Source organism: Pogoniulus pusillus, chromosome 30 (genome assembly GCF_015220805.1).
Source record: "Pogoniulus pusillus isolate bPogPus1 chromosome 30, bPogPus1.pri, whole genome shotgun sequence".
NCBI lineage: Eukaryota > Metazoa > Chordata > Aves > Piciformes > Lybiidae > Pogoniulus > Pogoniulus pusillus.
The window spans coordinates 6,559,561-6,581,931 of record NC_087293.1 but is presented as its reverse complement, the minus strand read 5'-3'; the positions used below and the strand labels follow the sequence as shown (position 1 = coordinate 6,581,931).

The 22,371-nt window shown below is 39.6% G+C and overlaps 1 protein-coding gene across 7 annotated transcripts in view; it reads left to right on the top strand.

Annotated features, from left to right (window-relative positions):
• ADGRD1 (adhesion G protein-coupled receptor D1) overlaps positions 1-22,371 on the top strand; it is a 185,560-nt gene that overhangs the window by 33,385 nt on the left and 129,804 nt on the right. For 6 of the 7 annotated variants that reach the window (XM_064168718.1, XM_064168720.1, XM_064168722.1 and 3 more), the window contains exons 12-16: positions 902-961; positions 2,602-2,719; positions 3,552-3,662; positions 5,387-5,462; positions 9,771-9,912. In XM_064168718.1, the coding sequence (XP_064024788.1) occupies positions 902-961; positions 2,602-2,719; positions 3,552-3,662; positions 5,387-5,462; positions 9,771-9,912 (507 nt within the window). The remainder of the gene's footprint in view (positions 1-901; positions 962-2,601; positions 2,720-3,551; positions 3,663-5,386; positions 5,463-9,770; positions 9,913-22,371) is intronic. The other variant, XM_064168719.1, reaches the window with a different exon arrangement.

The following is a 22,371-nucleotide window of genomic DNA, read 5'->3' as shown; positions in this document are numbered from 1 at the left end:
TGTCGCAGCTCGTTGCTGGGTCATTACCTATATTCAGGCTCGATCAGGCAGGGCCAGGCTGCCAGTCATAGGCAAGTCCTCGCTTAGGGGCAATGCGAAGTGTTGTAGCACACAGGGGCACGTAAACAAAAGCAGCGGCAGACAAACAAAGGTGGCAACAGCAGGCAGTGAACAAGCAGGGAAAGGTGAGCATCTTGTTCACCTTATTCTCCTATTTATCAGGTGGGGGCAGAGATTAATGGTCCCTTAGCCATGATATCATCCAATTGGCTTTTGGCAGTCGGCCAAAACATGCCAAATTAGGCAGGGTCCACAGGCCTGGCTCCCCCAATCCGCAGGCCTTGCACCCGGTAGGCCATAAGCTAGGCGCATGGGCTTACACAACTGCGTTACACAACCTGGGCCCTGGGCAAGCCAGACTATGGCACCAGGTCCTTTGTGCCCCTGTGTGTCCGTTTGATAGGCCCAAAATTGGCTTATACATGTTTACCTCTGTGTCCTCCACAACACATGCATAAGCCCATTTTTGGCCTATCAGGCCTACCACAACAAAACAAAACCAGGTATTGGCATTATGTGGATTTAGTTAAAATGGGAGACTATGTTCACTGTAGTCTTAGTTCTTCCAGGATTGTCACCCTAGCAGCAGTGTAATAATTGCATTCGGAGAGTTGCACAGTAGTGTTACTTTTCGTCAGCAAACTGCTAATTTGAAATGTCCTTTACAGAACACGATGAAAGCGCTGGCAGGTGGAGATGACTCTGTGACTTGAATGAAAATGGACTTGTCATCTTACAATCAACCTAAGCAAATCCTAGCAGAGATCTGCCTTGGATCCTTACCAGGAGCCGTAGCTGATCAATACATAATCAAATAATACAGTTTAATTTTATCTTTTAGGCATTTTTAAAAGCTATTGAAGACTTCCTGTTATTTCCCGACTGGACTGATGTGCCAGAGGTAAGATAAACTGGCTTAGACTGGCAGGTTACTTCAGCTGCATCATTTCCCATGGGAATGGTCACACCTCTATTCTTCATAGAGTCATAGAATCAAGCAGTTTGGAAGAGATCTCCAAGATCATCCAGTCCAACCTATCACCCAGCCCTATCCAGTCAACTAGACCATGGCAATGAGTGCCTCATCCAGTCTTTTCTTGCCACAATGGAAGTGATTGCCTCTGTTTTAATTCTTTTTAGGGCTTTTTTTTTTTTTTTTAAGTATGGTTTACTTGTTTTTTCATATGTAATTTTCAGGTTTGCAGTAAAGATCCACAGCCAGGACAATGGCATCATTTTCTTTTCTAATGTGTTTCTGAGGGGTAAAATAAGGGAATTTTATCTACTACTTTTTCCAGGTATTTCAAGATGGCTGAATATAGGCTGGGTGTTAGAAAGAAGTTCTTTACAGAGAGAGTGATTGGCATTGGAATGGGCTGCCCAGGGAGATGGTGGAGTCACTATCCCTGGAGGTGTTCAAGAAAAGCCTGGATGGGACACTGAGTGCCATGGGCTAGGTGATTGGGTAGGGCTGGGTGCTAGGTTGGACTGGATGATATTGAAAGTCTCTTCCAACCTGGTTGATTCTATGATTCTAAACAAAATAATGTTTGTAAAATAATGGATATTGTCACCGAAGTAAATGTTCAATCAGTAATTTTCTTGGGCACTGAGCTTTGATATCTTAAAGTTTTTATTTGGTTTGTAGACTGATGTCTTTCAGTGTATTTGAAACATGGAATAGTGCTTACCTGTCTAAGTGAACTGTTGAAAGAGTCAACCTATTCAAGGCAAAAGTAACTTGTATCAATGTTTTTTTTAAAATTTCTAGTCTACTTTTTAAAGTGGAGAGAAACACTTGCAAGAGAAACCCAGAAATTTCCTGAGATATATATATCTATATATTTAATCTTAGAGCAGCACAGATTTCAGATCAGAGAGCTTTCAGTTGGGGGAGAAGGAGAGGCTAAAGTAAATTAAGGTCTCACTAAAACGTAAAATGCTTTTAAGACAAAACAATGTGTAATTGATTTAAGTTCTTAGCCTAAAATCCTTGCTCTTGTCTGATATAAATGGATTTCAGATAAAGTAGATTAGGGTTTTTTTTCCCCATTGAAACATGCTCAGCATGATTTTATGGATTAACTTTCAACCTGGAGGGTTGTTTTCCAGGGGACACACTAACATTCTGAAAGTAGCTTTATACTGGCGACCATTTTAATGAAGCTGAAAGAAAAGCCAAACTGCAGTGTCTTATCTTATGCTCCAGTAAAGTCTTTATCTATTGTCAAAATAATCTGCTCAGTTCTCAGCCTCGTTCTGCTGGATCTTGAGTATAATTGACTGTCAAATGCTGACAGTTAGTGAAGTGTCACCTGGAGACTTTCTTTAAAACATAGCATCTTGTAAGATCAAACTCAGAGCGGCATCAATTTGTGTAATGTTTTGCCCACTGTATGTGGAAAAGGTTGCAGAGAAAGTCACATTTGCCTTTGGGTGGTTGGGTGATGAGTCACACAGGAATTTAATATAGCTCCTTGCCATCTTGTGCTATGTACTGCAATTTCTGTTGTTGTAGCCTTCTTTTTCTTCTTCCTCCAGAGTGCTCACCTCTTTGGAAGTTTAGTTCAAACTATTGACAGCGTTACAGCTCATGTGGCACAAAATCTGGATGAAAAGTCATTACCTTTAACTTTTGATGGCATCTCATCTGTGGCAGGTAGGATTTAGCAGAGATGTTCCCTCTGGACCTTCAAGATACCCTAAATGTTTCTGTGCTTGCAGCCCCTCTTTTGTCAATATGGAAGATGGCTGTCCAGTTAGTCTAGAGTCAATCAGTTCTGAATATATTTGAACTTCCCAGAGTTTCTTTAGGGAGGCACCTAGGCATTTAAGAGGCCTGAAGCTCTGGTGCAGCACTTCAGAATTGCAGATGTCTGGATGTTCCCAAACCTTAATTTTTTTGCAATTTTTTTTTTTTTTTAAAGAGATTGCAAATAATAGGAATAGTTTTGGCCTTTTAGAAGAATTTTATTTTACTGCTGTTTAGCATCTGAGCACCCTAAATTCATCTGCGTCTTCAGACACTGCAGGTGACAAAGGTAATTTATCCATGCTGGCATTCTGCTCTGCCTCACTGAGACCTGTGTGAGAAGGCAAATAACCTGAGCAGTCACCAGTACCATTAATCACTGCACACACTCCTGGACACTGGCATTCTCAAATGGAGCAGTGGAGGTCTGAAATAATGCCTTCAAATGTCAGTGGAAGAGTGTGTTATCAACCTGGTTTCTTGCTCCGGTAAGCTCAGTAGTTTTGGGCCTGGGTGGAGCATTCCATGGTATATTACCAGTGCATGTAGCACCTTCTCTGTCAGAAAGGAGTCAGTATCAAAGGCAATTTTCTACTTGAGGAATTTACTGTATTTTCTGCAAACATCTGAGGCTTTAAATCCATGACTTGCAAGGGCTATCGGGGAAGTCTAGTTAAACAGTCCAGGAGGTTATAGAGGCTATTGATTTTATCATATTTTTATTTGGGTTATCACACAGATTACACCTTGGTCAAAATGCATCCTCAGACTCTGAATTTGTCTCACTATCGATTTCCATCTCAAGGACGGAGTTATATTTCCATCCCCAGTGAAGCTTTTCATGGAAAAGGTAAGGAAAAATTCCAAGGGAGAAGCAGAGTCACATAAACAGGGTATCCAAAAGTTATTTCGCTTAAAAACAGCTATCGATTTGCTTTACTTTTTCCAAGTAACTGATCTGATCACTGTTGATCATATTTGCTCTAAAGGAGCAGCACTTGTCCTGTCAAACTAGTGAATTATTCATGTGGTACAATTTTCATATTGAATTAATCTTGAGTAACATAGCTGGGCCAGAGAGACTAAAGCCATCCAATGTTGATGTATTTTTACACCAGAGAAGCCATAATTTCATAAATTAGTTTTAATCATCTGAAATTTCAGATGTCAGATCAGGTATTACTTATCCCTTCATGCAAAATTACTCTAAAATGTATGAAATTAAACTATAGAATGACAGGTTTAAGCAACAGCAGCTACAAAAATAGAAAGAAGATGTAAACTACAGTTAAGAGAAAAAGGCAGAACTCAAGAGTCTGTATCTAGGCAAAATTTTTTATCTCGAAGGCAAGGTATGGAAAAATCTATAGCTTTAGTTAAGATTCCAAAATATCAAGGTTTGAAGTTAATTGTCTATGTTTTAATCAGGGATTGAAGGAACCTATTTAGAAAAAAACCATCTCCCTCCACCCTCAAATCTTTGAAAAATCTTATCCAAGCAGCCTAAATTCAAACCCACAGGATTTACACTCCTAGAGCTGTTTCTGTGGTTTCTTCTGTTGAAGGCAGGCTGGTCTCTGGTCATAAAGTGCAAAGTTAGCTGCAGATAACCTGCAGTGAGAAATACTCTCATAATTAGTGAACTCTCTACCTGATTTGTAACGACAGCTTTGTTTCTTTGCACTGGCAGGGGGCTCTGGCTGGAGACTTCACTGCAAGTGCTCTGAGGCTTGACTAACTTTAATTGCAAACCAACTTCTAATGCCAAAAAAAAAAGGATGTGAAAGGACCTTTTTCTTTTCCCACTTACGAAGTCTCTTACCATGCAGATTTTTTTTTCTTCACAACATTATCATGCTTCATATCCTGAAATGATATGAAGCCCATTAAAAGTGTAACTTTTTTTTCCCAGCTAAACCTCACTTCTGAATAACTTCAGCTTCAGGCCACACTTCCACGCTGTCCAAATGAGCTAACCTACAAATTTATTATTCTAGCTTAAACAGTAGACACTATAAATACTTGGAACCTAGAAAAAGGGATAGTAAAAGACATCTGTGGGGCTGGCACTTAGAAAATATGCATCTGTCTTTCCATTCAGAAGCTGGAGAACTCGTAAATACTTCTAGTGCAGGCAGCAAACAGATAACAGAGTAGAAAGCGGTTGCCCATGTTTGAGTTTCATGAACTGCCAGTTAATACAGATGATGGTGAACTACCCTGGAGTTTGCTGTAGCTACCATTGAGATGTTGACTCTGGTATGTCGTGCAGCCCTTTCTAATGGACAACTCATTGCTTGGACAACTCATTGCTTTAACAACTTATTTTGGAAATAGGGTTGCAGAGGGCAGGCATCATTCTATTTTACTTCCGATATCTTTCTCCTGTGCTGTACTGCACTTTATTACACTATTTATTTATTTATTGCACTTTCCTCCTTACTCAAAGGAATAATGAGGAATCTGCTAAATCAACACTACAAAAGTCTGCAGAAGTAGGGTGTCAGGTCTAGGAGAGAGGTCCCTTGGTTGCAGCTGTTGCTTTGAGGGCTAACCCCTGTTTGTTTTTCACAGATTGGATTACCATTGTCGGCCTGCTTTACCATAACATGCATCGTTTCTTTCATAATATCCACCCTCTGGATACCAAGTAAGTATCTCAGACCTCTCATCCTGTAACAGCTTGTTTATTACCTTAGTGATATAACTTTATAACAGTCCTGTCATTATCAACTGTAAATAAATTACAAGCCATAACCCTGGTGCTGTAATATTGAGGACATGTAGTCATTAACCAGAGAGAGATTAAGGCTTGCATTAGATGTTTTATGTTACGTTGTACTAAAATAGATTCCCGTAGTGACGTGTTTGTCTTGCTTTGTGTTCTCCTTCCATCCATCAGATCTGGTATTAGAATTTCATATTTTTAATCTGTCTCATAAAAGGAAATTACATCTTTTCTCCTGACACATATAAAGATAAATCTTGCACTTAAATGGAACAAGTAAGAAAACCTACCATCCCTCTTTAGATAAAATCTGTATCCTAGGCCTAGAAACCTGTAAGGTAATTTTATAACAGGAGACCAGACAATGCTGTAAAGGCCTTTTGTTTTATAAGCAGCATCAATGAAATCATTAGTAGATAAGATAAAATGAAAGCAGAGCTGTCCACCTCTTGGCAATACAGTTCCCCATGGACTTTTGCAGGGCCATTCACAAAAATAATTACACTTTCCTTTTAAGTTAGTATGACTTTGTTTTAATTTGATCCTGACTGGGCTAGTTTACACTTTCTGTCAGTCTTTTTCAGTCTGTGACTTTGTGTGGTTTGTGACAGCAGAAGGAAAAAATGCAGCATCTTGGCTGTCATAAATACAGGGGATTTTTTTCCTTTCTCTACACACAGTTATGCAGAAGGTCATGGGCGCAGGAGCTAATTTGAGAACTTTAGGGTAAAGAATCTTGTCTTATGACCAGGTTGATCACACAGAGGTAATCTCACAGATATTACTAAAAAGCATTTTTAAATCAAGTAACAAGCTGCCCTGTTCCCTACTCTCCTTTCTCAAATCAAGGGGCACTTAGCAGGTGGCTGTAAAGGAGCCATGTCATTAGCATGCAGTACTTCTTACTGACATCAAGAAGTAGAAGCCACAATTTATGACAGCCTGTGTTTTTTCAAACAGGAGCACAAGTGCAATTCATTAAGATAATAAGCTACAATCTCATCTTCCCAAAGAGAGAAAGAGAATTAATATGGTCTTTACTTAAGTAAAAGTTTAGCAAGCATGGTATGATTAAGGACACTCTATTCTAATGCATTGTCTTAAAAGTTACAGCTGCTGGAGCTCTTATATTCAGAATAAAACAGTTATGTTATTTTCTGTATATTCTCTGAATTTTGAGGAAGAGGACAACCTGGAGACCAGTTCCTGTTCCACTGAGTTGTATGTAATTTAGCACTCCTTTCTGAGAAGAAAGAATCTGGCCTTGCTGCAATATTAAAGAGAAATACAAAGACAATGGAGAGGAAACTAGGAGCAGGTGTCAATCTGTTGGAGGATAGGAGAGCCCTGCAGAGGGACCTAGACAGGCTGGATGGATGGGCAGAGGCCAGTGAGATAAGATTTAACAAGGCCAAGTGCAGGGTCCTACACTTTGGCCACAACAACCCCAAGCAGCGCTACAGGCTGGGGACAGAGTGGCTGATAGCAGCCAGGAAGAAGGGGACCGGACGGTGCTGGTAGATAGTAGCTGAAGATGAGTCAGCAGTGTGCCCAGGTGGCCAGGAGAGCCAATGGCATCCTGGCCTGGATCAGGAACGGTGTGGCCAGCAGGACAAGGGAGGTTATACTTCTCCTGTACTCAACACTGATCAGGCCACACCTTGAGTGCTGTGTCCAGTTGTGGGCTCATCAATTCAAGAGAGATGTTAAGATATTGGAATGTGTCCAGAGAAGGGCGACGAAGCTGGTGAGGGACCTAGAGCACAGCCCTGTGAGGAGAGGCTGAGGGAGCTGGAGGTGTGCAGCCTGGAGAAGAGGATACTCAGGGCAGACCTCATTGCTGTCTACAGCTACCTGAAGGGAGGTTGTAGCCAGGTGGATTTGGTCTCTTCTCCCAGGCAACCAACAACAGAACAAGGGGACACAGTCCAAGTTGTGCCAAGGTAGGTCTAGGCTGGATGTTAGGAAGAAGTTGTTGCCAGAGTGATTGGCATTGGAATGGACTGCCCAGGGAGGTGGTGGAGTCACCATCCCTGGAGGTGTTCAAGAAAAGCCTGGATGAGGCACTTAGTGCCATGGTCTGGTTGACTGGATAGGGCTGGGTGCTAGGTTGACCTGGATGATCTTGGAAGTCTCTTCCAACCTGCTTGATTCTATGATAATTCTGTGAATTGTCTCTTAGATTTCTGTAATTAATCCAATGCACTACAGAATTGTGACTCTAAAATTCTAGATGCAGATCTGTCCAAACCAGAATCTAAAAACCAAGACAGGGAATGCTAGCTTAGTGATTTTGCCCCTCTGAAATAGAACCCCAGGTACCAAAAAAGTGTTTTTAAAATAAGTATGCACTGCTCTGCTTGGTTTTCTTTTTTGCTTACATTCCAGTAGAACAACATTTCCCCAAAGCAGTTTGTGTGAAAGATTTCTTTTATGTTCCTTCTAGCACTGGGCTACTTGAACACCTGCAATTTCAAACCTGTCCATTTTCTTCTTAAGGGCTACATCTTTTTTTTTTTTCTTCTGTGGTGGAAAACTCAACCCAAAACTCTTGGAGCTTTTGTGCTGTACAGACAGATGATTTCTATTTTGAGGCTGCACAAACAGCAATTTCTAAAGGAAGTCAGTTTTGAATCCTTTAAAGAAAAATCAAATCAAACAAAAAAGGCTTTGAACTGAGTTCTGCTGCAGTCATTTCACTTTGTGTAAATGTGTAATAATTCCACTGAAGATAACAGGATGAGCTGTCTAACATCCAGAGCCATAGTGAAGAAATGCTTGCATATGCAAGCACAAAAACACAGCAACACTGTTTCTTGCTTGTTTTGAACTTCATGCTTCAAAAATCATTTATTTAGCTCTCTAATGTTTAAGTATCAAATAATGGGTGTGGGAAGAGGTTGTCTGCCCTGTGAATCTGTGTAAGAGAAATCTCAAAGTGTGTGATCATGCTCTTACCACGACAACTTCTTCTCTCAACTTTAACCTTTGTATATCAGAGTAGCAAATACTGCCATCAGGTCATTAAATTCAGTTTCCATGCTGGTTACTGGGAGGAGAAGTAACATCTGATATTGATAGAGTTTTGTGGTCTGTGCTAGGGAGTGGTGCTTGGAGTTGTGCTATATGAGTTTTGTTTTATTTGACCTTGTGGTCAAGGAGGTTGTAGTGAGGCTGGAGCTGGTCTCTTCTCCCCAGTTACTAATGATAAGATAAGAGGAAATGGTCTCCAGTTGTGTTAGGGGAGGTTTAGGTTGGATGTTGAGAGGAAGTTCTTTACTGAGCAGGTGGTCAGACACTGGAACTGGCTGCCCCGGTGAGGTGGTGGAGTCACCACCCCTGGAGGTGTTTAAAAGGAGAGTGGATGTGACACTTGAGGCTATGGTCTAGTGATGAAGGCTGCTGGGATGAAGGTTGGGCTGGCTGATCCTGGTGGTCCTTTCCAACCATAGTGATTCATAGTGATTATATATTGTGCTGAGGGATTTGGTTTAGTCAAGGACTTGTCAGTGTGAAACTAGTGATTGGACTTCATGATCTTGAAGGTCATTTTCAATCTAAGAAATTCTGTGATTCTGTGAAACTGAATGAAATAATTTCAATGTCTAGCACCACTTTTTTTTTTAATCTGGAAGAAAAATTTGAAACCTTTACAAACAAGTGGCAGATATCTGTAAATAAGGCATTTTTAAATATGCTTTGCAAACTGGCTCTTTCCAGTGGTGTGCTATGTTTAGAAACCTATGCTAACACTTAATTCACCATGCTTCATATTTCTCATAGTAAACACCTTTTATTTGTATCCTGAAGAGCTGAAGATACAAGAGGCTATTTCACTCCTGCACAGTTTCTTACTGATTGTATAAAAAATGTTACCCTACAGCCAAATGGATCTTTGTTACTCCTAAATGTGTAAAAAATGCCAAAGTCATAACTTTTAAGCTGAAAGCAGAAATAAAAGGGGCTTCATATACTACAAAATTAGTTCAGCATGTAAAAAAAGTATGATCTGGACTAATCAGATGTTGAGTCAGGTTGAGCTGTTTGCATGGTGCCCTGTACTTTATAGTCACTGCTTCTAGTCCTGTAAGATCTTTTGCAGTCAGATCTTGCTCTCCTATAGAAATTTGTTGACTTGAGCTGAAAAAAAAAGTAGTCCTGTGTTCCTATTCTTGTGGGTGAACTAAAAGTATTTTGTTTGCATCCTTAATATGTTCCTTTCTTTTCAAGGATCGCTGAAGCTGCTGCCTATAAAGGTTACATGATCTCGGCAACCAGTTATCTTATCTCTATCAAAGTGGAACCTCTACCCAGGCTGTCCTGCAATCTGTCAGGATCTCCTCTTATCACTATCCAGCTCACCCACAAATTGGTGAGTAAAATGGAAACTACCAGTTTAAGCTATCATCAGGGCTGTCAAACCTTCACTGTGATGATTTCTTTTGTATTTCTCTGGTGGTCATTTTCAGTAGCAATTCAGATGGCATTTGTGACTACTGTGTTATTTTTTTCCCCAACCATTATGCTTCAGTGACTTCTCTTTCCTTTAATGCAAAAGGCTGATCAGTGCCCATGTTGAAAAAGATGATGAAATGACAAGTATAACTTCAGGCCCTGCTGTGTGTATTGTTCTGTGGATGTGTTTGTGAGAGCTACAGTAGAATTAGTGCTTTCTCGTTAGAGCTGTCAAAAACAAGAACTCATTTATAGTTTGGTTTTTTTTTGCCTTTGGTCTCAATCCACAATGAGATAATTGAGGTGTTTTGAATGTTCTTGTGAATAAATCTGGATGAGGAACTTCTCCAAGGCCAGGTATGAGTATGATGTACAGAGCATCTCCTGGAATAGGATCAGAACAGGTTCCAATCCCTACTTAGTCTGAACTGCCATTTCCAGAGACCAGAGGATTCTGAATGTGAGAATCAAAGGACAAGAAAACCTGAATACAAGTTTTATTCAAGTTGATCAGTCTTGTTAAGATGTTTCAGTTTCAACAAACTGGCATTTTTCAGCAAGAAACTGGAAAAACAGCTGGTTTGGTTTGCTGTTGGAGAGATAAACATCTCTTTGTCTTGTTAGTGGAATGGAGAATAGTTGAGTTTAAACTCGGAGGTGCTGGCAGGAGGCATGCAGGATCTATGACCTACTTACAGCATCGAACAGAAATGGAAAAGAAAGATTTTGATTCTTAAATGTTTCCTAGAAAACATGTCTTAGCTGCTTTCCCAAATATTTTATCACAGTTTTCTTTCAACTGATGTTTTTGAGCCATTTTATCTTCTTCCTGTTGGGCTTCTGATAGAGTGGGCTACAGAAAACAAATATATGAAAAAAAAAAACAAAACCCTTAAGGCATAGAAATGAAAAGTGTTGTTTTGCTGACAGTTTTTCAAGCTAAGAACTCTCCTGAATTTCCCTCATGGCCTCTTTGAGGCAGGCATGTGAGAAGTGAAGACTGTATTTTGTGGAGATCATTTATAAGCTGTACTTTGCTTTATTCAGGTTCCTCCTCATGCTCTAATATGGTGGTTTACTAGCAGAGTGTTAAACAAACCTGTGTGGTGGTTATTATTGTTCCTGTTGATATTCACCACAAAGATCACTGTGATCTTGGTATACAGATGGAAATGTTCACAGGATTGTGGGGTGTCAGGGGTTGGAAGGGACCCAAAGAGATCAAGTCCAGTCCCCCTGCCAGAGCAGGACCATACAATCTAGCTCAGGTCACATAAGAACACATCCAGACAGGCTTTGAAAGCCTCCAGAGAAGGAGACTCCACAGCCTCTCTGGGAAGCCTGTTTCAGTGCTCTGTGACCCTCACAGTAAAGTTCCCCCTTGTGTTGAGGTGGAACCTCCTGTGCTGCAACTTACATCCATTGCTCCTCGTGCTATTCCAGGGAGCAAATGAGCAGAGCCTGTCCCCCCACTCCTGACCCCCAGCCCTGAGATATTTATAGACATTTATTAAATCCCCTCTCAGTCTTCCCTTCTCCAGACTAAAAAGCCCCGGATTCCTCAGTCTCTCCTCATCAGACAGTGTACAAGTCCCCTAATAATCCTTGTAGCCCTCTGCTGGACCCTCTCCAGCTGATCCCTGTCCCTCTTAAACTGGGGAGCCCAAAACTGAACACAGTAATCAAGATGAAGTCTTGAGGCAGAGTGGAGGGGGAGAAGAACCTTCTTTGATGTTCTATTTAGCATGTCTCTTTCTCTGTTTTAGTCATTAGAATCCATGAGAATGTGGTATGAACATTTCTATCTACCATATCCTGTGTATAACAGATACAGGTTGATTGAGATTTGCAGACTCTACCTAGAACAATGTGTGCCTTATTCTCTGCATGCTTACACAGGAGCTCTTGTTGCTAATTAGTGATGGATTTACAGCAGCCATCTGTTACCTTGTCATGATACTTCTACAGCTACTTCCACTTTTGGGAAATGTTCAGGTCTTACTAATTGTGTTAATAATTCAGGTGTGACTTGGTCTTGGTTTGCGGCGTTGATGGTTTTTTGGTGTGTCTATCAGGTTTTGAGTTGTTTCATTTGCTTTGTTTTGGTTTGATGCTTATTTGTGTTCAATTTGATTTTTAAAACCCCTTGTGGGAAATGGGGGAAACTTACTGCATTGTGTTAACAGCATTGAAAACGTAGCTCAGTGCTGTCTGAAGTAGCTCCATAAATACAGCTCAATACACTTGTATTTGAAGTTCTGAGCATTTGTATTTTAAGAGGGGGAAGTCTTTCTACATGTCTAGTGGGCATGATCTTAAACTGTTCACAAAACAGTACTGGGATAGTAACTGTACTAGATTTTGTTCTGAAAGGAGGGGGATAAAGCACAGCAGGTGCATCCCTCTGAAGGGCAAGAACTCTTCATCCACTTACTCTTTCCAGTAATAGTCTGCTGCTGTCTTTTACATCTTACTAGCTGATACTATCTGATTACTTTGAGAAGTTCAAGAGATGCATTGAAGTCTTGCTTCACAAATATGGTTAGAAAACTCATAATTTTATTGTGTTGCTTACCTTTGAATAGTATCTGAACCAGTCCCATCTCTCCAGTGATCTTTTTTTTCCAAGCAAAAATTCAATTCAACTGTGTGAGATTTTTTTTTTGCTGATTGTTCCAAAACCTGATTTCAGTGTTTTCTGACAGTGAAGCATTTTGCTGCATGTTCCAAAACCTGATTTCAGTGTTTTCTGACAGTGAAGCACTTTGTTGTACTTTCTAGCTTAATTTCTGAAATAGCTTTTAAAATTCCAAATAGGATGTAAAAATTCCAAATGCTAAACTCTTTGAAACAGCAAAAAGTACTGAAATCTGCAAGTATATTGAAAGAGAAAAACAGTTTTGACATGAAAAAAAATATTTTACTTGGGTTGTTGTTTGCTGCATTTCATTTGTATTGTTTCCCATTGGAAGGGTGTAGTCTAGTATGAGAATAGGCATTTAAAAGGGAAGCTAGACATAGAAGTTTGTACAGGGAATTAATAAAGCTATGGCATGAGACATGGGCAGTGGGGAATATACCTGGTGTTTTGCTCTGCTTTTCTTGTATTGTTTTGCTGTAGGTGTGAATTTGCTGAAGAAAGCTATTAATCAACAACCAACAGAAACAACCCAAATGCCTCTGGGTATCATGTGTATGTGTCACATTTAAACCCCAGCTAGCAACTGAGCACCATATAGCCACTTGTACGCTGCTCTCTGCCCCAGAGAATTGGAGGAGGAGGGAGAAGAAGTAAAACTCAGAGATAAAAACAGCTTAATAGGACAGAAAAGGAAGAAAATAATAATGGTAATAATAGTTAGAAGATATAATAATAAAGTTAGAATACACAAAACAAGGGATGCACAATGCAGTTTCTCACTGCTGCAGACCGATGCCCAGTCAGCTCGTGAGCATCAGCCCCTGGCCAACTTTCCCTGTAGTTTACATACTGGGCATGACATATGGTATAGAATATTCCCTTGGCCAGTTGGGATCAGCTTTTTGTGCCTCTCCAGCCTTCTTGCTGGCAGGGCATGAGAAGCTGAAAAGTCCTTGACTTAATATAAACACTACTTAGCAACAGCTAAAAACATCAGTGTGTTATCAACATTATTGTCATACTAAATCCAAAACACAGCACTGAAACAGCTACTAGGACACAAATTAACTCCCTCCCAGCTGAAACCAAGATAGCATGGAATCTAAATTCTGTGGAAACAAAGATACAGAGTAGATAGAAATGCATTGCATGTTTATCTGTGGGAAAGATTTGTAGTAGGGAATTGTGAACAGAACTCGTGCAGCTCTGTAGAAGTCGTACATGCAGTGAATTAGGAACATTTCTTGTCTCTGACACCTGTGGCTTTGGGAATAGACCTTCTCTTTTGGCTTCTAATTAGTGGATATATTTAATATTAAGGAAGGAATGAGTAGATTGTACCTGGCAGGAGGTTGTAGTGGGAGTGGTGTTGGTCTCTTCTCCCAAGGAACTAGTGATAGGATGTGAGAAAATGAGTTTAAATTGTGCCAGGAGAGGTTTAGATTGGACATTAGGAAAAGCTTCGTTACTGAGAGAGTGGTGAGGTGCTGGAACAGGCTGCCTGGGGAAGTGGTGAATTCGGCATCCCTGTAGATGTGGTGCTTCAGGATATAGTATAGTGGTCATGGTAGTTGGGTTATGGTTGGACTCAATCTTAAAGGTGTTTTCCAATCTTAGTGATTCTAGGATTCTCTAAGTATGGTGACAGTGGGCAAAATTTGTTGTTTTATGCTGCTGTGTCTCAATTTCCATGGAATCATTTACAAGATAGAGAAGTAAATTTAAGAGTACATTAAGTAAATTACTTAAGCAAACTTAGAGAAGTAAATATAAGTGAAGTTACTTAAACAGATTGGGAAATGACTGCATGCCTCTGAAAGCTTTCAGATGATAGCAGCACAAGTCCTTTCTCTCATACTACCTATAATTTTACTTTCCAAAGTGGTTTCATTTAGCTGAGTATGCTCTCTCATGAAATAAAAGTAGAATTTAAAAGGTAGAAGAAATTTTGGCTGCGAGATCACTGTGTTAAAAGTATGCACTTTAAAATAAAAAGTAATAGTCAAGCTATTTATGTAAGTTTATGATTGAACATAATGATTAAACCAAGAGCATAAAATCTGGCTTAGGAACCTGTTTAATCCATTAAAATACTGCTTGCTTATAATAATGGGAGAAACATTTGAAGTGGATACCGATCTCATGCTTACAGTTGCCTGTTTGTTCCACATAATGTTCTCAATTTAACAGAGTAAAATGTAATAAGGAGTATAGAATAACAAGTCTGAACAAATAGCTTTTTCTCTTAAAATTAGAGTCTGACTTTTCCCAGTTGATTTCATTTATTTACATCTACTCCAAGGGAATCCACTGGATTTCAGAAATATAAAAATGGGAGGAAGTGCAAAGAGAATATAGTTTCTTGTAGTGATTGTAGTGATGTTTTGGTCCAGCTTAATAAAATGTTAATTTTTTTTTTTCTTCTAGTGTCAATAGGGGAAAAAAAGTGCCAATCATTGAGCAATGGAAAACAAAAGGGAGTAAAATAAACCCTGCCTATTTTAAGAATTAATAGTTAGAAAGAAAATGTCTGTGAACTGAATAGCATCCCTTGAATCAAAACTTCTCAGAGCATTTGTCATTCCACAGCCTTAAGTTACTGCTAGTTAAATTTTCCCTTAGACAAGGAATTCTCTGGGTTCCCCTGAAACTTCTGCATTTTTAATGTAGCTTTCAGGAGCTTGTAAAATGATTAAATTTCTATTTTGTTTTGAAACATGAGGCAATGCAAACTGATGATGCTTCCTTTTTTAGAGAGTGTCATGGGCCGGTGGGCAGAGAGAACAGAAGAGATGGATGCCCAGTATAGGGGACAGGCTGGAGGCTAAGCTGCTGTTGTGGAGCAACATGCCACAGGAGTTGAAAAGTTAACACATACACTGTTGATTTTACAGGTTCAAGAACTAGAGAAACAAGACTACAGAACCACTTATGTCGCAGAGGGCATAAGGGGAAGACATCAGTAATTACAACAATTAGGTCTTTAATGTTCAGGCTCACAGGTGGATTGTCATGGGACCAAAGTTAATGGTTGACATTCATTCTACCAAAAGAGCAGGCAGAAAACTTCCTAGTCAAGCTTCCATTTGTGTAAAACAGATTTCTGGCTTGTAGCAGCAACTCCGCTGAATCGAGCTGAATAAGTCTTCCAAGTTTTTTTCACAGGATAAGAGTATTACTTGTTTAATTCTTCTTATGAAGTAAGGACTCCCTGTGGATAGGATAAATATGTACATTTTACTACTTAGTGTTATTCTTGCTTTAATTTTCAGTATTCTAACAGCAGCTTATTTTGTTGCACAATCCCCTAAACCCTTTTTTTGGTTGCTCTTATGAAAATATGAACAGCTTTAGAAAGATTCTTTCATAAAAAGACTCCATCAAGGATTAAAAATTCAACTTATTTGCATAGGACTATAAAGTGACTGTGTTTTTTTCTACTGTTTGGAGGAATGCTTATCTGCTCTTCCTATACACAGAGTCCACTTTTGTAATAATACAGTGACACAGCTAGGAGTGAAAAGCAATTCTCATTTTCCTTCTCTGGAGTCATAGATTATCTTTTTCTGTGATTTTTGTGGATCATTGAGAGCCTCTTTGCTTGAGACTTTTTACATACTGAAGAATTACTTTCGTGGTTCTTTTTAATGAGGCTCTTTTTAATGACTGTCCCTTCCTTCCCATTGCTTAGGGTACAGGATCAAAGTGAGGGAGAGCCAGGAATGACTTTGTGACACTGTAGACTCAGATTTATGGTTGTCATGCTGTTCAGCTCTTTTATTAACAGCAGGATTTTAAATCTCATGAAGTATTTTATATTGATTCAATGTTTGTCTTATCAGTCAACATACACCTGTGCAAAGACTGGGAAGAGCTTGCTCTGTGCATACATGTCTTCTTTCTACAACTCACCTGAAAAACTGTCAGACAAAGGCTGTAATACAAGAAAATGATGTTCATTGACAGTTGGCATTTCTTGAAATTGCAGCATTTTCAGTGTGAACACAAGTCTTACTCTAATCTTACCAGCTCCCATGATATACATGCTGATTGAGTCTGGTAGTGTAGTCTCTGTTCTGGAACACTTCCAGTCCATTGAGGTGAAATAGAGTGAGAGTAAGGGAAATGGTAAGAGGATGAGCAGTGGTAACCACTGGGAATAGGTATTACAGCTAAAAATGTGACTGCATTGCACTTATGGGAACTCTTGAAGTGGAATTGAAAGATTAGGCTTTGTTCCTTCTGGGTAGCTACTCACAACAAACTCACTGTTGCAGCTTGAGGCACGCATTGGTGATTTTAACAGCAGTTCCAAAGACCAAAATAGTACAGATATAGTTAAGCTAGATTTATACTCCTAAGTGTAACTACCCTGAAGTATGTAACTCTGGCTTTAGTATTGGATGAACACAAATAATTTGAATATGGCCTTATATTAACTTGGAAAGATCACAGGATGTCAGGGGTTGGAAGGGACCCAAAGAGATCCAACCCCTCTGCCAGAGCAGGACCATACAACCTAGCTCAGGTCACAGAGGAATGCATCCAGACAGGCCTTGAAAGTCTCCACAGAAGGAGACTCCATAACCTCTTTATGGAGCCTGTTCCAGTGCTCAGTGACTCAGTAATTGCAGTTTTGTTGCTTTGTCATGGTACAAATATTTCCAAGGCTTCTTAACAGATGATTTTACATATGTCTAGGACTTGTTTTGGAAATGCTTTGGATTACATTCCCAACAGCTTAGTCAAATAGTGTTGGTTAAAATTTCAGGTGTTAGACATACATCTTCAGACAGACATTGTATATCATAACTATAAAGTTTTCAAGTTACATTAAAAATGCTTTAAAAAGTTATTTCTTGACAATAGGCTGCAGGAGTTAATATAAACATTTATGCTTTATCAGAAACATTTTTCTAAATAAAACCCTCAAAGAGACAAAACCTAATGCAGAAAGTTACAGTCAGTTGTAATTTCAAAACAGTCATTTTGGTGAAAGACAGAAATAGAATAGAATCAACCAGATTGGAAGAGACTTCCAAGGTCATCCAGTCCAACCTAGCACCCAGCCCTGCTCAATCAACTAGACCATGGCACTAAGTGCCTCATCCAGTCTTTGCTTCAACACCTCCAGGGATGGTGACTCCACCACCTCCCTGGGCAGCCTATTCCAATGCCAATCACTCTCTCTGGCAACAACTTCCTCCTAACATGCAGCCTAGACCTCCCCTACCAAAACTTGAGACTGTGTCCCCTTGTTCTGTTGCTGCGTGCCTGGCAGAAGAGACCAACCCCCACCTTCAGGTAGTTGTAGACAGCAATGAGGTCACCCCTGAACCTCCTCTTCTGCAGGCTGCACACTCCCAGTTCCCTCAGCCTTTCCTCACAGGGCTGTGCTCCACGCCCCTCACCAGCTTTGTCGCCCTTCTCTGGACACGTTTCAGCATCTCAACACCTCTCTTGAATTCAGGAGCCCAGAACTGGACACATGTTTTGGCTGATTTTAAAAAATGAAGCAAAGAAAAGATAACAGAAATCAACTAACACCTTCAGTGTGTGTGGGATGATATGGAAGACTGATGGTAATTTGTAGCTGAAGAAGGTTTAGTCTCAACCTCTCCAAATGTTTTGCAATTTTATACATTTTGCAAAATGATTATCCTCAGAAAATCTGTTTCTAGCAAGATGTTTTTTTGCATAGCAGGAGCAACTAGAGAAGACCTAGCATTTAACTTATATGAGCCAAGAAATTACAGCACAGAGTAGAAATTTAAAAGTGAGGAATGTCAGGACTGAAATGCATACACAACATGCTCTGGCATGTGCCAGAAGAGGAAACAGAGGGAGAGTTATTTGCCATTGGAATGGGCTGCCCAGGGAGGTGGTGGAGTCACCATCCCTGGAGATGTTCAAGAAAAGCCTGGCTGAGGCACTTAGTGCCATGGTCTAGTTGACTGTCTAGGGCTGGGTGCTAGGTTGGACTGGATAATCTTGGAGGTCTCTTCCAACCTGGTTGATTCTATGATTCTGTGAAAATTGTGGCAATGTTTTGTAAGACCTATGAGGCTATGTAGCATAGACCTTGATCTCTGACCACACTGAAGTCACTTTTATCATGAAGACAAAGTAGCTATCCATTCTTGTCTTTCTTGACAAGGCATCTGACTGTCCTTCAGCACACAAAAATACCAGCTTAGTGCAGATCTGGGTATAAGTGGTGCAGAGAGAGGGAAGGACTAAGGTGATGAGATAAAAGGGGAGCACTCACAGCCTGGATGCTGCAGCAGAGCACAGTGCTTTGTTGATCCCTTGGTGGCACCATAGAGAGCACTCCCTTGCAGCTAGAAGAGAACTTTTTGTAAGCTAGTTTCACCCACAATGAGGATTCAGCAGTCTTCTTCAGGGCTTTATTTTACCTTTTTGCAGAAGGGAACACATGCAGCTGTAGGTTTGGAAATTTGTAAACTCCTGACTGCTTTACTCTCCATGAAAGGGCCTCACATGAAGATTAGCTGCAGCCTGGGAATTCTTGATGTAGTTTGTTTAACCCCAAATATATTTAATGCAAATGTCATTCTAAAGATTTGCTTGATTATGGGAGCAAGATGGTGAGGAGGGGGCAATATGCTTTACTAAGATAGGACTAACTTAGCATTGTTCCATCTCATTCTTTCGCTCCATATGGTTCATTTTAACAAAGTGCTTAGGGAGTTGTCTGCCTGACCACGAATTGTTAAACTTTCTTACTGTGTTATTACACTGAATCATTCAGACAGCTGTTTCCTCAGATTTTGACCAACTCTCTTGATCTCTTCTACTATTTTACTTTATGCAACCAACACTTCCCATTAGTGACCTGCTTTCTCTATATGGTCCTTGCTAGAGCACTTCATCAATGAAGCTTTAGCAGATTTCTCTGTTAATCCCATCTTATATTCTGTTATATGACTTTCTTAAATCTCCAGAACCAGGAGTCATATGAGAGCATCAGCATTCATTACTGTAAGTGCAACCTGCATGGCTGGGAAGTGCTCTCTTGGGGTACTCTTGGAGATGGGTAAAGTGCAGGCAAAAGATAGACCTCCTCTTCTCTTAACTGTGATGCCATTATAAAAAAAGTGTAGCTGAGCCTAAAAGGTTTCTTCTCTGTTGTCTGGTGCCTTATCACAATGTTTGTTTAACATCATTACTGACAGGAAAAAGAAAATGGGAGAAGAAGCAATTCCCATTTGTACACAAATATCACTGCTACCATGAGAGAGACAAATCAATGTGGAGTCACTTTATTTTTATGGCAAGTTAAGTGTTCACTAATTTATGTACTGATTGAGGGAAGACAATGACTGTTGCCCACATCTGCAGAACAAAGGTACAATTTTTCACTGAATGGACTTTGCCAGAAAAAACTTGGATAAGATACAGTTAAAACTGTGAGTCTTATGAAGTGTGTCACAATTAAGGAAAAAGGAAAAACAATGATAGTAAAGCTCTTAATTTAAAAATCCATGTGAGGTTCAACACTTTGTTATACAAGTTAAATCCTTGCTATAAAGAATACAGGAAACCCACTGAGTTCAAATAAGAAATTAACATAGCTGCAGCCAATTTCTTGCTCCTGGGCAACCTTAAAATACCAGTAGTCATTACAATGATATACAACATATCTTAACAGTACAGCAATAGTTCTGTATTGTTAATGTTATTAACAGGAACATCCCAGAACTTATTTTCTCATAGGAATCAATTTTAAAATCCTAGGAAGGTGTAATAGCAAAAAATACAGATTTTCATTAAGCATATGAAGATTGCCTGTTATAAGAATCAGGACTGCACTGTAATAAGCTATAATTCATAGCAGTCCTCATTCCCACATCAAAACGGGTTTAAGCCTTTGGAGGCAAAATACTTTCCTTGCTTTATCACTCATCTATCCTGAAACAGTCCTCAATATCTCTTTGTGAATGAGTCCTTTGGCTTTGAGCAGTGAGAGCATCATGAACTGGGTGAAAATTTTTCTAAGTGTGAAGATAAACTTTGCTTTTAATTTTAAGTTTAGTTGCTGATTTCTGTTCTTTGAGTATGTGCATCCTTTTATATGCTAGCTTCCACTTAGTATCTATAAAATTACCAGTTGCCTGAAGAAAATCACCACTGGTGACTGGAACCAGGTGTTATCAATCTACAGCAAGAAGCATCTGCTTTTTCTCTTTTAAATTTGAGTCTGCAAGTGACAGTGCATCAGCAGTTGGAGGTTGGTCAATACCAAGCAATATACTTTGAAAAATCTTGCTGACTTAAACCCAGAAGTGAATTCGACAGTTATCCTGTTTTACAGAGCTGTGGTGTCTTGTGCTGCTTCACTCTGCCTTTGATTGAACATTTGTCACAGAAGGAGAAGAGAAAATTATGGGATTTATATTTGACATGATCAAATCTGGTCCAGTGATTTAAAGTTCTGTCCCAGCTGTGAACAGTTTTTAAATCCAATTTAGCTTCTCTTGTTTAAGTTCCTCATCAGTGACTACATCCTCAAAGCATCCTTGCGTGTAGTGATGGCATACTGCAGCTAGTTGTGCTACATTTAATGAACTGTCAGGGTTTCTGTTATCAAGGTTTTATTTCACATTTAACCATTGTGAAGATAAGTTAGTGCAGAGGTGGAAAAGTGAACATTCACATGTTAATTGCTTTGATCTTTGAAATTATAACCAGAAAGGTAAGACTAAAGTACCACCAGACTCTAAATCTCCACTGCGAGCACAGATCCTGCAAAATCTCTCTTGGTGAGGTCAAGCCACTTTGAAGTGGCAGAAGAAAAGAGTAGCACTTGAAATTGCAAAAAGCTGGATTTACATTCAAATTTTTATATACACATATATAAAATAATTCCAGACATAATTTTGCTGGTTGAAAATTCCCTAGAGTCAGGCACTTGGAGAGAGTATGTTTTCAAAGCTGTTTTGTAAAGAGATATATTAAACATAAAGGGTAAAATCCTGATTTAATTACACTTCATGGTAGAATGGCTGATGTCTGTGGGTCCTTACTCTAATGCTAGTCTAATGTTGCTTTTAGACTTGATAGTTATTCATAATAACTTGGAAAGAAAACAAAATCAAGACCAAAGACTGAAAATGAAGATTGGTTTCAGATGATCTGTCTACTGGTTGCACTAGCAGACAGTGTTTTTACTGAGTAGAAGTAGAATGCTCATGCATTGCTCTCTCTGCATTAGTCACATCTTGAACAACCTATGTAAAAGCAAAAGGGCTTTCTGCATCCTCCAAACCCATTGACTTAACTCTAGTCAGGCTCAACTCAGTTAATTTCCAGATCGCTGTAATTAGGTTCCAGTTAAATTACAGTGCTGGAGTGAAGTTTAGTATCTTCATGTTTGTTTTTCTTGATTTGTTAGTTTGATCCTTTACATCTGTGGCAGATTGTATGTCATCTAGGCTCACAGAGAAAACCTTACACTGGTGAGATTTTAAGATCTAGGTTTTCCTGAGCTACTTATTTCAGACTGTTTTCTCTCACATAGCAACAATTAAGTCAGAGAAGACCAGGTACTTAAATGCTAAGTAAATAACAAGTAGAAAGGTCATTACAACATTTTTCACTAGTTATTTTAGCTGAGGTGCTGTCTCCAGCTCTATTTATGTAATATAATTTGGTTTTTATTGCTTTCAGTAATGGATCTGAATAACCTGGTTGTATGTCGGTGCTATGGACAGA